The sequence below is a fragment of the Manihot esculenta genome, chromosome 9 (genome assembly GCF_001659605.2).
Source record: "Manihot esculenta cultivar AM560-2 chromosome 9, M.esculenta_v8, whole genome shotgun sequence".
NCBI lineage: Eukaryota > Viridiplantae > Streptophyta > Magnoliopsida > Malpighiales > Euphorbiaceae > Manihot > Manihot esculenta.
The window spans coordinates 11,975,856-11,993,191 of record NC_035169.2 but is presented as its reverse complement, the minus strand read 5'-3'; the positions used below and the strand labels follow the sequence as shown (position 1 = coordinate 11,993,191).

At 42.3% G+C, this 17,336-nt stretch overlaps 2 protein-coding genes across 5 annotated transcripts in view; both read left to right on the top strand.

Moving 5' to 3' along the window:
• Positions 1-541: 541 nt before the first annotated feature.
• LOC110622112 (nuclear transcription factor Y subunit B-10) lies at positions 542-4,264 on the top strand. 4 transcript variants are annotated; one of them, XM_021766504.2, is made up of 7 exons: positions 542-703; positions 817-1,062; positions 1,145-1,274; positions 1,515-1,520; positions 1,614-1,688; positions 1,876-1,926; positions 3,946-4,264. In XM_021766504.2, exons 2-7 carry the CDS (start codon positions 830-832, stop codon positions 3,988-3,990), a joined length of 540 nt encoding a protein of 179 aa, XP_021622196.1. In that variant the 5' UTR covers positions 542-703; positions 817-829; the 3' UTR covers positions 3,991-4,264. The 4 variants fall into 4 exon arrangements, with proteins under 4 accessions (XP_021622196.1, XP_043815414.1, XP_043815413.1 ...); XM_043959479.1 differs by having other exon boundaries at positions 1,461-1,520; positions 3,952-4,264; XM_043959478.1 differs by having other exon boundaries at positions 1,461-1,520.
• Positions 4,265-8,419: 4,155 nt separating this feature from the next.
• The window catches only part of LOC110622377 (mucin-17), a 23,070-nt gene continuing 14,153 nt past the window's right edge, over positions 8,420-17,336 (top strand). Inside the window, exon 1 of the mRNA XM_043960139.1 lies at positions 8,420-8,709. Within this exon, the coding sequence (XP_043816074.1) occupies positions 8,420-8,709 (290 nt within the window). The remainder of the gene's footprint in view (positions 8,710-17,336) is intronic.

Below are 17,336 nucleotides of genomic sequence, written 5' to 3'. Positions count from 1 at the left end.
TAGAACCGTTAGTACCAAATTTTCATTCTTCTTTTCCCTTTAAAAGTAATGAAATATCCAATTTATATGAAGGCAAGTGTGAAAATCAATTGAATTCTTAAAAAAAAATGAAAAAAAGACTTTGAGGCCCAAAGTAAACTATAGCGGCCTTAATCTGGTCAATGTTATAGGTTTGAATCAATGAATATTAGCCCTGTTTAGGCATTTTCTTGAGAAAAATATTTTTTAAAATATATTTATTAAAATATTGAAAATTGATATAAAATAAATTTAGTTTATTTAATTAAAATAATAAAGCAGTTTTAATTTTTTTTTTTTTTAATATTTAAAATGATTTTTATGTGGAAATCGCTTTTTAACGCAGAGGCTCAGCCAAATAGACATTTACTAGGGCGTGGCAGATAAACGACGCCGTAAAAATGGACGCCGTAGTTGCAAAGAAAACATGGAAAATCCGGAGACCACGTGGTCAAATAGGATAGAAGAACCTAATCCAGAACAGAAATCGCAGGGGAAAATAAAAATAAAAGAAAAAAAGAAAAACGCAGAATAAAAACCAACGGTGTTGATAAAACTCATTCGCTGATCTGAGTCGTCTCCTATCTCCTCTCTTCTCCAGCGTCCGATCCATTCTCTTTCCTCTTTCTCCTCCCAATCCTATCCTTCTTATTCTCTCGCGCCCTTTTACAAATCTCTTCCTAAGGTTACACACACTCCCTTCTCTTCAAACACCTGCATTCGCCCTATCTCCCTCTCTTTCTCTCTCTCTGCGATTTCTCTTCATTAACGATGGTTTTTGGTGATTGCTGTTGTCAGCTAGGGTTTGAGCATGGCGGCGGAGGCACCACCGGCGAGCCCAGGCGGAGGCAGCCACGAGAGTGGTGAGCACAGTCCTCGCTCCAACTCCAATTCTAATGTCCGTGAACAAGATAGGTATCTTCCAATCGCCAATATTAGCCGGATCATGAAGAAGGCTCTTCCTGCCAATGGTAAGATCGCCAAGGATGCCAAGGAAACCGTTCAGGAATGTGTGTCTGAGTTCATTAGCTTCATCACCAGCGAGTAAGTTCAGTTTTTGTTTGTTTAGTTAAATTGGATTTAGATTCGGTTACTTTTGAGGATTTAGTGGTTGGTTAATTTGCAGGGCGAGTGATAAGTGCCAGAGAGAGAAGAGGAAGACGATTAACGGTGATGATTTGTTGTGGGCCATGGCAACGTTAGGGTTTGAGGATTACATCGATCCGCTTAAGATATACTTGACTCGATACAGAGAGGTCTATTTGTGCTTCTCCCTCTCTCTCCTCCTTTCACCTGTTTGGATGATTCTGGCTGTTCTTATAGTTGTTCTAGTTTCTAGTGATAGTTTCTGCAATTCTTTTTCCTCGTTTTATGTATTTGATTTCTGATTCTGATTGGTTTGTTTAGTTTCCCAGCAATGAGATCATAGTAAAATATTTTAGGTACTAATTGGTGTATTTCTGTTGTTATTTTATTGGGTTGAACGGATGATGCAGATGGAGGTATGATAATCTTTTCCTAATACATCTATCTCGTTTTTTTTTTCCCTTTTGATAAATTTTAAACTGAGATCTGTAAATTGTGGTGTTATACAGGGTGACACCAAGGGATCGGCAAAGGGTGGAGAAACGTCTGTTAAAAGAGATGTTCAACCCAGTTCAAATGTCCAGGTGAAATGAAACTTTATTTCATCGAGATTCCTCTCTCTCTCTCTCTCTCTCTCTCTCTCTATATATATATATATATATATATATATATAAATCTTTTCAATATGTGTTTCGGTGTTGTTTTGTGGATTCAAATTTATATGCAAGTCTGCCATCTTATTGAAGGACATTTGGCATATGAAACTTGCAGATTTCTCATCAAGGGTCTTTTTCACAAGGTGTCAATTATACAAATTCTCAAGTAATCTCTCTTTTCTTGCATTCTCACTGAGAGCATGCTAATCATTCCTAGATTATGCCTATTTATCTGGATATTTATGTGCACTTCTTTTTTATGGTTGGTGAAGCATTAAAACATTAACCGGATTACTGACTAATGATTGCATTGAAAGTTTTGGTGCATCGCTACTAGTAATTGATATTGGTTTGCTATCTTTTTAAATTAATCTTTTTGAGTACTTGAAATGTAACACTATTTAATTTTGTTAGAAAAGTTAGTTCTGTTATTAAATTTAGGGGGTGGTAGACTTATTATTTTGTCAAGCTTCTTTTTGTGTGTGTGCGTGTGTGTACCTTATGCTTGTCCGTGGTGGATCACCGTTGCTAAGCATTAGGTATCTTCACTAATTTCAGTTGTTCATTAAGTTCTGTCCTGCATCTGAGGGATATTCTTTATCATTAGGAACATTGTCACCATTTTGTCATTTACTTTCACTTCCGCCAACATTTGGTCACTGTTGCCAAGCTTCATCCGGGCATTATATTTTTCACTGTTTTACAGTGTATACTACTGCACAATCACTATTATGATTACTACTATAGATTGGTTCCATCTTGCCTTTACAACTAACACACAGCCGGCATTTAGCGTCAGGTCTTTGCTAATTACTATTGTTCATTAAGTTGCTTTGTCTTGCATATGAGGGATATTCTTTATCATTGGGAATGTTATTATTTTGTCACCTTTTTCACTGTTTGTTTGGTGCACTACTGAATGATCACCATGACCATTACCAATATACTTTCACCACCACTGTTGCTTCCACCTTGCATTCACAACTAAAATCATGCACCACTGCTGCTGCTGTGATGCTGCTGCCTCCATCAATATTGCTATGATTAACTTTATTCGAGGGAATCTAACACAAGCAATAGAAGCTTTTAGGCTATAACATATAGCACAGTATACTTTCACCAATCACCATTTGATTTCAGGTTGTTAAACCTTATATGATTACTTCTCTTTTTTTTCATGTGAAAACTGGTAAACTGAACTCTGATGGTGGAACATCATGTTGAAACTTGGTTTGCAAGTAAGCATATGCATTGAGTAGTGACTATGAGATAATAATATCCCAATTAGTTGGTTTATTTAATATTTTGCCTCCACAACTAATATCATGTATCACTGCTGCTGTGGTGCTGCTGCATCCATCAATATTGGTATGATTAACTGTATTTGAGGCAATCCAACACAAGCAATAGAAGGTTTTAGGCTATAGTGTATTTCACAGTATAATTTCACCATTTGATTTCAGGTTGTTGAACCATAATATGATTACTTCTCTTGTGAATACTGGTGAACTGAAGTACTGAACTACTTTTTGACAAAAAAAAAGTGCTGAGACGGCATATGCATTGAGTAGTGACTAGATGACAAAAACTTTTGAAATAGTTGGTTTATTTCATATTTTCATTGGCAAAGTACAAGAGATAATTGTATGATCATTCATCAATATATGTTGCTGCCCATATTGGGTAAACATGCAGGTCTATAGCAATTTAAGTAGAAATAGTGCCGCTTGAAATAATGTTGTTACTTTAAGGAAGAGTTTGAAAAGCAGGTTGACAAAGACCAGAAGTATATACTGGAGGACAGCAACAAAGCAAGCATATATGTTTTATACATCTGTCTGTGTGTGCGCCTTAACATTTTCATCATGCACAAGTCAATCTAATTTAAAGTGTGAGGAAACATAACATGACTTCAGGATGCTTGAAGCTGGCATGAATTCTTTTCCCCCAAAGGAGGAAATGGATACAAATTTGTTATTGATAGAGTTCACTGACAAGTTATATAATTTTAGTTTCTTATCGAGTAAGTGTGTGATGCTGAAACTGCTATATCTCTTTTCTTTATTGTCCTTATCATTTTTCTGTCCTGTTGTATTCATACTTTGATTGATTTAGCTAGATTATCATCCACTTTAGGTTTTCTGGCTTTAATATCATATTCTCCAGACTCTTGAAATATTTTTAGTTGCAGGTCCAGCACATGATGGTTCCTATGCAAGGCACCGAGTAAACTTCTATGCTTCTTCAACTGTTGCCACAATTTAGAGCCCTATTTAATAACTTGTTGCATGCTTGGCACCAAGACATTAATCCAATGTAAACGATAAAATTATGGATGGTTTTAGTTCTCTTGTTGTGGCTACAGGTATTTCGTGGTAATGTTTGTATAATTAGGGTATCTTTTGCAGTAGGATGACTATTTGAAGAAATATTGTAAATCTTTGTCAAGGATTTGTTATCACGTAACGAATTGATTATCAAGCATCATATGCATTCATTTGTGCATTTCTTTGCCCTTTTGCATGCGGTGTTTCGTCAAAGCAAGGATGAATAAATCAGAGAATGTTCTATCTATCAAAGTGTGTTTTACCTTCAGCATGTAATACTAAATTTGGCGTAATTGGTATAATGGTCACTCGAGAGGGCCTGACAAAATACCTAATATGTTTGGGAAACTAGTTGTGTTTTCAATATTACACTGATTCGATGGGGATTGCCAATAAAATAACTAATGTGATCCAAACTACTGGTTGCTTTTGCTTTGCTTCTATCGTGTGGAACTGGAAAGCACCAAACCGATGGTTTCCTTCGTTTCTACGTTGGGGTTTGGACCATAGAATCATGGACTACTTTGGATTGGTTGGTCTATTGGCTCGCAGTTTGTCTTTAATAAAAGCTAGATTTAGCCAATGAGAATAATTCATTCTGCTTTTTGGCCCTTTTTTCAACCATCTCCTGCCTTCCGTCGTTTCGATTTTCTACTGCCGTTTAATATTGCTATGCGACTTCGTGTTTTTATTCCCATGTTGCAAAATGTTCACCTCTTCAGAAAGATTTTCGTTTTGAGCTCCCAGCCCCACCAAGAAAGACTTGGACTTCATCTATAATAGCATCTAATTGTTTTTCGTTGCTCCTAAAAGGCTTTACCGGTGTGTAGTTAACATAAAGATTTTCGTTTTGAGCTTCCAGCCCCACCAAGAAAGACTTGGGCTTTATCTATAATAGCATCTAATTGTTTTTTGTTGCTCCTAAAAGGATTTACCGGTGTGTAGTTAACATATTGCTAAATATTATTTATATTTATTGATTTAAACTTTCATTTTATTAATAAAAACTTTAATAATGATTAGTATCTAGCAAAAATTATTTCTAATTCACATTTATATGTATGTAACTGATAACCATCGGGCCTCATACCCCCTTGGGCTGAGTCAAGATCCACAGAAATAGATCAAGCTTTGAGCTCGGAACGTCCCTAAACCGGCCTGCCCAGCGGCTTCGACCCAGATTCTAACTCGAATAATGGGCCGAGTCGTTGGTCAGTCCAAGCCCAGTGGGGAGGAGGCTGGCCCAAGAAGGGGACATGGGGAGAGCCCTGTCCTTTCGCAGCCCTATTCGCAGGCGCACTGGAAAAAATTAAATGGTCGCCTGACGGTACGGGCCTGCCTGATAGAGACAAACGTCACTATAGCAGAAAAGCCGTTAGGCACCAATGGCATGCAAGAAGAAAAGAATAAAAGGAGAAGAAGGACCCCCTAGAAGAATCAAGCTTACATACACACACAAGAAAATCCTATCCTCTGGATCTCAGAACATCAATTGGCGCCGTCTGTGAGGACGAAGGAGATCTTTCCATCACTGGAGTTCCACTCTTACTACACCCATTGAGATCCACAATGGCTAATCATAAAGAAAATCACGCTATTAACACCCCAAATGACTTGAGTTCTACCCAAGAGGGGTAGCGGTTCTCTTTTTCTAGTCCCGCTCCTTCACCGGGTTCGGCAGGAAACACATCTCGAAACACCCTCTCCAACCAAGAACTCCAAACTATAGCTTTCCAATTATAAAACACCGCCCACTGGCTGGGGCAAATGATGCAATAGAGGGGTCTCACCCCGTTGAATGTGTCTCCCGTAGTGGAGACGACCCCTATCGCAGAGCCTCAACCCACCTTCAACCACCCAACCCCTCAATAAAGTAGCCACGAAGCCGGAAAAAGAAGCGGAAGAGTTGGCAGAGGAGAAGAACCGATAGCTAGGGTGCATGGAAGGAGGGTAAGAGAGCTTATTGATAACGATGAAATGGAAAGCCACTCCGCAGAAATGGTCGGGAGGACAAGGAGTGAGGAATAGAGAGAAAGGAGCCGCTTGAAAAAGAGGCTGAGACAAGAGGAGGAAGACGTGGACCACAAGTTGCGGAAGTTGAAACAGCAGCTTTTGGCCGAACTGGGAGCAAAAGAGAACAGCCAGACTTTCTTGCCTACCTCCTCGCCTTTCTCGGGGCGGATCCAACAAGAGACCATCCTTAAGAAATTCATGATGCTACCCATGGCAACGTACGATGGGGCAAGGAACCCGAGGGAGCATATCCTCAACTACAAAACCTTTATGGAGCTGCAGACACTGTCGGATGCCTTGATATGCAAGGTATTCCCTACAACACTCACTGGACCAGCGAGGGCTTGGTTTAATAGTTTGGAGACAGGAAGTGTCAGGAGTTTTGGCAACCTCGCCAACGTCTTTATCAGCCGATTCATATCTGGAGTACCGGCTGACAGAAAAACCAGCTATCTGGAGACAGTCAGACAAAAGAAGAATGAATCCTTGAGGGAGTACGTAGCCCGTTTCAACACAAAAGCCCTATAGATCCCCGAACTGGATGAAGGCCGAGCTGTGGAAGCCATGCAGAAGGGGACCACCTCCCTTGAGTTCTTTGGTTTGCTATGCCGAAAACCACCCACATCCCTAGCAGAATTGATGAAAAGAGCGGAGAAGTATATAAGGCAAGACGATGCCTTAACAACCAGCAGATTCGCCAAGGAGGTAGTAGAAAAGGGGAAAGGTTCGGAAGAAAGGAGGTCGGCCAAGCTCGAAAAATGGCATAACAAAAGGCCTGAGGGATACAAACAGCCATGGGACAGAAGAGAATAGAGACCATTCCCATCTCGGGTCCCTGAAACGATAACGCCCCTCAATGCCTGCAGAGCTGAAGTACTCATGGCCGTTCAAGATTAGGAATTCCTTCAATGGCCCAAGCCCATGAGGGCGGAGGCAGAACGGAGGGATCCTGACAAGTACTGTCAATACCACCGCACCCATGGTCACGACACTAACAACTGCTACCAGTTGATCAGTGAGATCGAAAGGTTGATAAAAAGAGGACATCTCCGAAACTTCGTGAAAAAACCTAAAGGGGAGAGACCTCAACAGAATTCCGTAGCGAAAAGACCTCGGAGACCGGGAGCAGGACCAGTGAATGATGGTTCTAGTGGGACTATTAATATGATTGTAGGGGGGATCGGAGGTTGAATGAGCAGAAGAGGAAAAAAAAGGGGCCGAGACGAGGAGGGAAGTAGCAGCGAAGTTCTGCAGGTGGTGGAACACTCCCCAGTCACCATCTCTTTCTCCCCAAGAAGATGCCCATGGCATTCAGATACCTCACGATGACACCCTTGTCATTGAGGCCATCATCCACAACTTTCGAGTCTTGAAAATCTTGGTTGACGATGGAAGCAAGGTGAATTTGCTCCCGTATATAGTTTTCCAGCAATGGGAATACCAGAGGAACGGCTAGTAAGGGATCAAGCCCCGGTGAAAGGAATCAAAGGAACCCCGGTAGCGGTGGAAGGGAAAGTAAAGGTAGCTCTAACCTTGGGAGAACCTCCCCTGTCTCGGACCCAACACGCAATATTCCTGGTGTTAAAGCTTCCTTTGAGCTATAACGCAATACTGGGAAGGCCAATGTTGTACGACTTTGAAGCAGTGACCAGCATTAGGTACCTAACCATGAAATTCCCCACTGAGGCAGGGGTGGGAGTAGTTCGGGGGCGCTAGGAGGAGGCAAGGGCAGTGTACTTGGCCATAGTGACAGAACCAGACTTGACAAGTGAGGGAGGCAACTCAGAAATTATGGAGGTTAGGGATGAGAAGAAGGAAGCAAGAATGGAACCCGTGGGAGAGCTGGAAACCTTCCCTTTATCAGACGAAGAGACAGACAAAGTTTTCAACCTTAACGCCGGCCTGACCGAAGAACAAAAAACAACAGCGATGGCTTTAATCCGAGGCCATGCCTCCAGCTTCGCTTGGAAGCCATCAGACATGCCGGGAATAGACCCTAAAGTAATGACTCATAAACTAAACGTCCTCCCTAAAGTCAAACCGATCAAGCAGAAGAAGAGGGTAGTGGGAAAAGAAAAGCAACAGGCTACCAGGGTGGAGGTATGAAAGTTAGAAGAAGCAGGGTTCATTAGGGAGGTCATGTACCCACAATGGTTAGCAAATCCTATACTAGTGAAAAAAACCAATGGCAAGTATAGGATGTGTATAGACTTCACTGACCTGAATCAGGCCTGTCCCAAAGATTGTTACCCCTTCCCTGACATTAATAAAATGGTCTATTCCACGGCCGGTTTTGATTACGTGTCGTCTTTAGATGCTATGTCTGATTATCACCAAAGACCTATGGACATGTTAGATGAGGAGAAGACCTCGTTCATAACTGAAGACGTGACTTATTGTTACAGGGCTATGCCCTTTGGGCTAAAAAATACTGAAGCAACATATCAAAGACTGATGAACAAAATCTTCAAGGGGCAGATAGGTAGAAACGTGGAGGTGTATGTAGATGATATGGTAGTAAAAAGCCAGACCTTTGAGCAGCATGTGGCAGACCTAAAAGAAGTGTTCGGAGTACTAGAGCAGTACAGAATGAGGCTAAACCCGATTAAGTGAGATTTCTTCATTAGAGGGGGAAAATTTTTGGGATACATGGTCAGCGGAAAGGGAATTAAGCCAAATCCGGAGAAGGTAGAAGCCATATTGAGAATGCCTGAACCAACCTGTGTGAGAGATATATAAAGACTCATAGGAAGACTGGTAGCACTTAACCGATTTATGTCAAAATCTGCGGAAAGGTGCCTACCATTCTTCAAGAAGTTGAGGAAGGTCCCAAACTTTGAGTGGACTGAGGACTGCCAGCAAGCTTTCAAGGAGCTCAAACAGTATCTGAGTTCGCCACACCTACTCAGCAGCCCACTAGTGGGGGAAGAACTCTTGATCTATCTGTCAGCCTTAGAACAAGCCATCAGCGCCGTGTTACCAAGAGAAGAAGGGGGAGAGCAAAAGCCAATATTTTATGTTAGTAAAGTGCTCAAAGATGCGGAGGTCAGGTGTTAGTGTATTTTTCCTAGGCCATTATCTTGGATCTTTTTGTATGTCGTTTGGTTATTAAGAAAAGAGGTTTTTATCATTACTATTTGTTTGCATGTTACATAATAATGATTATCATCCCTGGTGTAACGCCCCGAAAATCGGACCGCTACCGGCGCTAGGATCCGGGTCGACTTAAGGCCGCCGGGACCCGTAGCAAGCCTGACATAAAACCTGTGAACCTGTGTAATCCCATACATGATCAACAACATGCATAAAAATTAAAACTTTTCTTTCCATAAACATCAACCAAACTCAACCTGTGCATAAATATGAACATAACTTTGATCCCTCTGTGGGATCTCATCTGTGCCCTCAAAGGGTAACATAACCTGTGTTGAGCTGGTTTACATAAACATCATCAAAATCTCTAAGATCATGTATATGAAAGGGATACAACATTCTATGGTCAAGCACACACTAACATCCATAAAACTCATTACATAACTATACTGTACTTTTACATTACAATTTGATCATGTCCATTGCTAGCTATTACATACACAAGACTTCATTATCCTATCCGGACTCCTGCTCTATCCTGTACCTGCAAGCCTGGGGGTAAAGGGAGAGGGGTGAGCTAAAAGCCCAGTGAGTAGAGCTATTAAAAACACATTAACACTATGCTCTATGAAATGCGTCATAACACAAACAATTCACATAAGGGTTGGGCGAACTCGTCACCAATTAGTCCAAGTTAACTCTGTGCCAGGCCTGTAGAATGGGGTCCTGGTCTTTCCTGTCAGAACATACATTACTTACCATTTTCCCAGGGCCTCCTCTGGCTCCTGGTCTTCAAGTCCCATAACCGTGCCTTACTCTGTGCCAGGCCTGTAGACTGGGGCCTGGACTTGTTTACTCTGTGCCAGGCCTGTAGCATGGGGCCTGGTCTTCCTGTCTTGGACTAACTGGGTCATCCGACATTCACCCACAACAACAACAATTTATGCAATGCGGCATATTCGTGAAAACTAATGCAATCATCCTATTGCATAATCATGATGCATGAAACATGATAAAGCATTTAATTTAAAAGATTAAGTTATAGTTCCACTCACCTCTGGCTGACTCTGACAATACCGAAGCAGCTGAACTCACTGCTGGGGTCCTCGGTTCCTCGGGTCCGAACCTACACAGGTGGACTCAAATGAGGGACCAAACATACTTGAACATAACTATAAACTACTCCCCAAAAACCCCCTAAAACATCATGAAAATATCACATAGAGATATGCATGAAGTGGCTGAACAGGGCACTTTCGGCGGCACCTTCGGCGGCCGAAAGTCCTGGACAGAGACGAAACTCAGGTAGGTTCGGCGGCACCTTCGGCGGCCGAAAGTCCCAGACAGAGACGAAAGTCTCTTTTCGGGGGCAACTTCGGCAGCCGAAAGGCCTGCCTCCCCAGCCATGTTCGGCGGCCGAAAGTGCCTTCGGCTGCCGAACCTGGTTTCTGCCAAAGGGCAGAAACTTGGCTCCTTTGTGCATTTCGCCTCCAAACCTTCCAAACATGCATATTTTTCAACCAAAGCATGCATACAAGTTCCTAGGGGCCTCAAACATGCATATACCCCATCTACAACACTTCAATCACACACAATCAAGCTACATTGTTCAAAAAGTCATCAAAAACCCATAGGTTCAACATATACCCTAACATGCATTCTACCCCTTAAAAACTTCATAAAACTTGTTTAAATCATACATTGAGCTTAAGATCGGCTCTTACCTCTTGAAGATCGAGGGTTGAGGAGATCTAAACTTGGAGATGGGAGAAGTTCCAACTTTTGGTCTCCAAGCTCCAAAACTCGTTCTAAGCTCAAAGATCTTCAAAACCAAAGTTATAAACTTGTAAAGATCATGGAAAAAGGAAGAAAAAACTCAAGATTGGGGAAGGATGGCGGAATGCTCACCTTGGCCGAAATGGGGAGAAAAAGCTCGCCCATTTTCGGCTAAGGGACCCTTTTATAGTGGCTGGCCAGACCACGTTCGGGGGCCGAATGTGCCTCCGCATCCATGCAATGTTCGGCGGCCGAACTTGACTTTCGGCGGCCGAACCTGGACTTCCCTCACTCATGCTTTCGGGGGCCTAACGTGCCTCCAAAACGTATGCATGTTCGGCGGCCGAACTTGACTTTCGGCGGCCGAACCTGGGTTTTCCTCCAAGGACTTTTCATGCAAAAACTCATTTAATTTCATGCTTAAAATCATTAAAACATGAAAACATTTCATAAAAACATGATTCTACCCTTCTAGAGGTCTCCGACATCCGAGATTCCACCGGACGGTAGGAATTCCGATACCGGAGTCTAGCCGGGTATTACACCTGGTTACTTATTATTATGATGATAATAATAAAATATAACTAGTATGATTATTGATTGATAATCATGAGATGATTATGTACATGTTGATATAATTCAATAATCATAGATACTTGTTAGAGAACAAAGTATTGGATGGACCCACCTTGAGATTACTACATGGGTTATTGTCATAAGTGAATCTCAAAGTAGTTATGTCTTAATCCTTTGACTTGAGATTATCATAGTTTTCAACATAAGGACTATTATGTTTTGACATAACCAAACATTGTCTTTAATCGGACAATCATAAAGGTTATGATTGAGCATAATAGAACTTATGTAGAGGATATTGAACAATCAAGATAGGATTTGTCCCTCTCTCTGAGAGAGATATCTTCTGGGCCCCTCGATAAGTGAGACTGAGAAATGCATGGCCGTGCTCAAATGAATTGATAGTGTGATCAATATCATTTGAATTTATCAGTCTACTTAGAGATCGAGAAATCATAAGTTTGAACATTATAAGTTTGACATTGACCATGATTTATGTTCAAACTAGATATCGTGTGACAAATAGATTAATACATGTTCTATTTATTAGGCTTTATCGGACTATTGATCCTCATATTAATTGGGTAGTCATAATGTCTTGCTAGATGCCACTTATGACTTATGGGCCTTGTGGGACTGGGCCTATTGCCAATAAATGTGAGCCTATTGGATCACACACAAAAGAACGTTGTTGATGTGCTATGACATATTAAAAAGCCCAAAGTCCATTAATATAATTAATAATAATAAAGTGTTATTATTATTAATCATTAATATAATTAATAATAATAAAGTGTTATTATTATTAATATTAATTAATAATAATAAATTATTATTATTATTAATTATTTATTATTATGAGATAATAATATTTAAAAGATCTGCAGTCTATCTGGAACTGTTACAGATAAAGTACTCTATCATATAAGATATTTGAGTATATGTGAGATTGTGATAGTGGGTTATGAACACAACTCCTTTTAGGAAAAGGAGTTGTGGGAAAAACAAAAGACTGAAATATATAAATACTCCTTCTATGAATTGTGGAAGGATTATGTTAGTTTTTGAGAAAAAATTCAGTTTAACAATTACAGATTGTGGAGCACATAATCTATCCATCTTTGAGAGAGCTAGTACTCTATAAGGATAGAAGACGTTCGTGTGGATACCATAGAGGGTGTTCGTTTGAAAAAGCAGCACCATTAGTCCGGCATTGTATCTTCTCGACGAGATTAACAGGTTAGTCTCATATCCTTCTTATGAAATAAACGAAGCACTCGGATTCTGGGAAAGGAAATCCGAGATTTTATTTTTCCGCTGCGCAATTTGGGTTGCAATAATTTCGGAATTTCCCAACATCAGGTACTTAAAAATAGAGAAGTTAGCATACGCCCTGTTATTAGCAGTGAGAAAATTCAGAGTGTACCTCGAAAGCCATCAAGGAGTAGTGATGACGGACCAACCTTTAAAGAAGATCCTCCACAGGCCCAAAATGTCAGGACGGATGCTGGTTTGGTCTGTTGAGGTCAGCCTGTATTGTCTCGAATACCGACCTCGAACAACCATCAAGGCACAAGCCCTTGCTGACTTCATAGTAGAATGCTCCTTCAACAAAGAGCAAGTAGAGCTTAATAAGAAACCTTTAAAAGCAATGGAAGAAGAAAGCGAACGTGTAATACCCGGCTAGACTCCGGTATCGGAATCCCTACCGTCCGGTGGGACCTCGGATGTCAGAAACCTCTAGAAGGGTAAAACCATGATTTTATGAAATGTTTTCATGTATTTCATGTTTTTAAGTAAGAATTAAATGAGTTTTTGCATGAAAAATCTTTGGAGGAAAACCCAGGTTCGGCCGCCGAACTTTGAGGTTCGGCCGCCGAACATGCATGCTTTCGGAGGGACTTTAGGCGCCCGAAAGTTTTGAGTGAGGGAAATGCAGGTTCGGCCGCCGAACTCCAAGTTCGGCCGCCGAACCTTGCATGCATGCGGAGGCACCTTCGGCCCCCGAACGTGGCCTGGCCAGCCACTATAAAAGGGACCCTTAGCCGAAATGGGCGAGGTTTTCTCCCATTTTCGGCCACAACAAGCTTCCGATCTCCCTCTCCTCAAATCTTGTGTTCTTTCACTAGATCTCCTCCATCTTTCTTGAGTTTTAAACCCACATTGCAAGTTTTAAGCTTTAAAGGCAAGTTTTGGAGCTTTGGAAACTCAGGAGCTCTCGTGCTTGGATCTCCGAGTTGAGTCGTCTCTTCCTCGATCTTCAAGAGGTAAGAGCCGATCTTAAGCTCAATGTATGTTTCAAATGAGTTTCATGAAGTTTTAAGGGGTAGAGAAGCATGTTAGAGTTAGTTGAGCATATGTTAGGTTTATGTGATTTTTGAACAATGTGACTTGCTTGAAGTGTTGTAGTTGGGGCATATGTTTGTATGAGGCCCCTAGGATCTGGTATGATGTGTATGCATGAGTAGAATCAAGTTTATGCAGGTTTTGTGGCGTTTTGGAGGCTGTGGACACAAGGGAGCCAAGTTTCTGCCCTTCGGCAGAAACTCAGGTTCGGCCGCCGAAGTGACTTTCGGCCGCCGAACCCCCTTGTGGAGGCAGTTTCGGCTGCCGAAGCCTGCCCCCGAAACTCAAGATTCGTCTCTGTCTGGGAGGTTCGGCCGCCGAAAGTGCCGCCGAACCTGCATGACTTTCGGCTGCAGAGGGACTTTCGGCCGCCGAACCTGCCGCCGAAAGTGCCCTGTTCAGCCATTTCTTGCATGTTTTCATGTGATGTTTTCAGGATGTTTTAGGGGGTTTTTGGGGAGCTTTTCAGAGTCACGTTCATGTATGTTTGGTGCCTCATTTGAGTCCACCTGTGTAGGTTCGGACCCGAGGAACCGAGACCCCCGGTTGTGAGATAGTTGTTCAGAGTTCGTTGTCAAGCTTCAGTTACCAGGTGAGTGGAACAACCCCTTAAGCTTTAAAGTAAAGGAATAAATGAATGAATCATAAAGCATTGCCCATGCATCATTATGCCATGCAATATTAGGTTGCCTGCATTAGAATGCACGAATATGTTGCATTGCATAATTTGTTGTTGATGTGGATGAACATTGAATGATCCATTAGCCCTCGTATGACATGATAGCCTATGTGAGTCCAGGTGTGCCTACTACGGCTCTACGCCCCTGGCACTATGATTGATGATGGAAGTCCGGGTGTGCCTGCTACGGCTCTACGCCCCCGGCATGTATAAGTAAGAAGGATAGGGGCTAAATGGTGACAAGTTCATCCTTGTTGTGAAATGTTTGTGTTATGACGCATACATGAAAGCATGAATAAGAATAAGAATGAAAATAAAAGTTATTTGATAATAAAAAATAAAAATGAATAATAATGTACCTAAAAATGGAGGAATTAAAACAAATGTTTTTAGTTTCCGCTCACTGGGCTTTTAGCTCACCCCACTCCCATTATCCCCAGAGTTGCAGGTACAGGAGAGATCAAGAAGTCGGCTAGAGTGAAGTCAAGTCATATGTATGTAATAGCTAGAGTATGTGGACATGACATATGATAAGAATGTAATGTAAAGTTTGAACAGTCATGTTTATGTAATTATGTTATTGAGGATAGATTTGTGCTTGACCATAGTATATGTTAATCCCTTGGTATGTACATGATCTTATTATATGATGTGTATGTGAACCAACTCAACACAGATTTTATATCGCCATTGAGGCTTTGATGAAATCCACAGAGGGATTAATGTTTATGTATATGATGAATACAGTGCATGCACAGGTTGAGTTTGGTGTAAAGAAAAAAGAAAAGTTTTAATTCTTAAGTATGTTTGTTGATCATGTATGGGATTAAACAGGTATACAGGATGTATGTAGGCTTGCTACGGGTCCCCGGCGGCCTTTAAGCCGATCTGGATCCTAGCGCCGGTAACGGGTCGGATTTCCGGGTCGTTACAGAGTGGTATCAGAGCCCTAGGTTCATATGATCGGACCTAGAGTGTCGGGCTCATAGATGTTCTAGAAGGTCAAGCACATAGGAAAATCATGTCCTACTAGGATAGGATAGAGTCCTGTCAATATGATGATATGATATGCCATGATGATATGCATGTGCATAAATGCTATGATGTGATGCTTATGTATGTGATGAGGGTTCATGTGTTCCACATGAGCCATATATGATGCTAATGATTGTTTTATGCTATGTGCTGTTTTTCAGAAGAATAGAATGAGAGGAACTCGTCGATCTGCACGATTGACTGGAGTGCCACCTCAGGACGAGGGCACTGATGCCCGTCCTCCAGCATTGCCTAGGGCAATGTCCAGTAGGTCCAACAGAGACAGAGTAGCTAGAGACCCTAGAAGGTCTTTAGATCTGGGAAGAAGCAGATCAGTAAGGGGAACAGTGCAGGGAGGAATGTCTGAGGATATGGAAGTAGACCAGAGGAGGGATGGCAGTCTCGGTGTGAGCATGCCGGAAGAGCATGGAGAATCAGAAGGAGGCACTCAGGCCTCGAGTTATGTCCAGCCACACACTACCCACCCTATTCACACCATCCAGGGTATTCGATGGGAGGTACATCGGATTACCCCAGTTTTAGCCCTTATCCTCCACATATGCCATACCCACCTTACTACCCACATACTCTCAGTACCCCATGTACCCACCCCTCACCTCCCTATACCAGTACAGCAACCCCTAACCCAGGGATGTGTACCTCCACCACCACCAGTATCTACTGTCCCGGAAACACAAGTACCCAAACCTACCTCATCTGGAGGGAGCAAGGTCAAGATGACCGATTATATGAAGCTGGGTGCTCCCCAGTTTGAAACCGGTGATGATCCGTTCGTGTACTTGGAGCGGGTCAAGCAATTACAGATGAGATAGGGGCTGACGACAGTAGAGCCATTCAGATGGCCGGGTTCACGTTTAAGTGCAAGAAGGCACGGGAGTGGTTCAAGAATTATGTGAACCCGAGAGTGGACAGCATGAATTGGGAAGAGTTTTCAAAACGAGTTTGCAGGATGGGCTTTCCCTGATAGTTCAAGGGATTGAAGATGATAGAATTCGAGCAGTTGAGGCAAAACTGATGACATGAGTGTAGACGAGTACACAGACAGGTTCCTGGAGTTGTTGCCATATGCTGGGCTGAATTTGGACACAGATCAAAAGAAGTCAAGGAATATATTATGAGGCTGCACTCCAGGTATTCCTCTTTGGTACAGTCAGCGGAGAGGGAGAGTTTCCATGCCATAGTGAGATATGGCTAGAGAATGGAGGCTAGTGCTATCGTTGAGGGAAGGTAAACAGTCAGTGGCACAGTCTTCTGGTTCCAAGACCCCCGGTGGGGAAAGGGTAGACTCTTCTTCCTCTAGTGAGCAGTTGCAGGGCAGTAAGAAGTGGGACAGAGGCCACAGAAAATCTAAGAAGAATAAGTTCTGGAACAAGAATCAAGTCAGGTCTGGGTTAGGCAGTGGCTCAAGCTCTGGCGCAGAGGTTACAGCATGTATGAGATGTGGGAGACCCACAACAAGGAGTATGTCTGGCAGGGACAACACATGTTCAGATGCGGACAGGCGGGTCATTTGGCTCGAGACTGTCCTAGAGGAGCCTTTACAGCAGTCTCAGCAGACAACTCTCGGCAGTTGGTGCAGCCAGTAGCTTCAGCCGCAACACAAGCCAGTGGCAGAGGCAGAGAGAGAGGTCAGCCTCTTCATCAGCAGGATACAGAGGTGAAGGTCCATCAGCTCCGGCACGGATCTTCACTATGACTCAGCAGGAGGCC

What these genes read in the sequence shown, in the direction of transcription:
- LOC110622112 (XM_043959478.1), top strand. Translation starts at nt 830, where the DNA reads ATGGCGGCGGAGGCACCACCGGCGAGCCCAGGCGGAGGCAGCCACGAG. An exon ending in ATTAGCTTCATCACCAGCGA is followed by an intron (nt 1,063 to 1,144) that starts GTAAGTTCAGTT and finishes GTTAATTTGCAG; the next exon opens with GGCGAGTGATAAGTGCCAGA. An exon ending in AACCCAGTTCAAATGTCCAG is followed by an intron (nt 1,689 to 1,875) that starts GTGAAATGAAAC and finishes TGAAACTTGCAG; the next exon opens with ATTTCTCATCAAGGGTCTTT.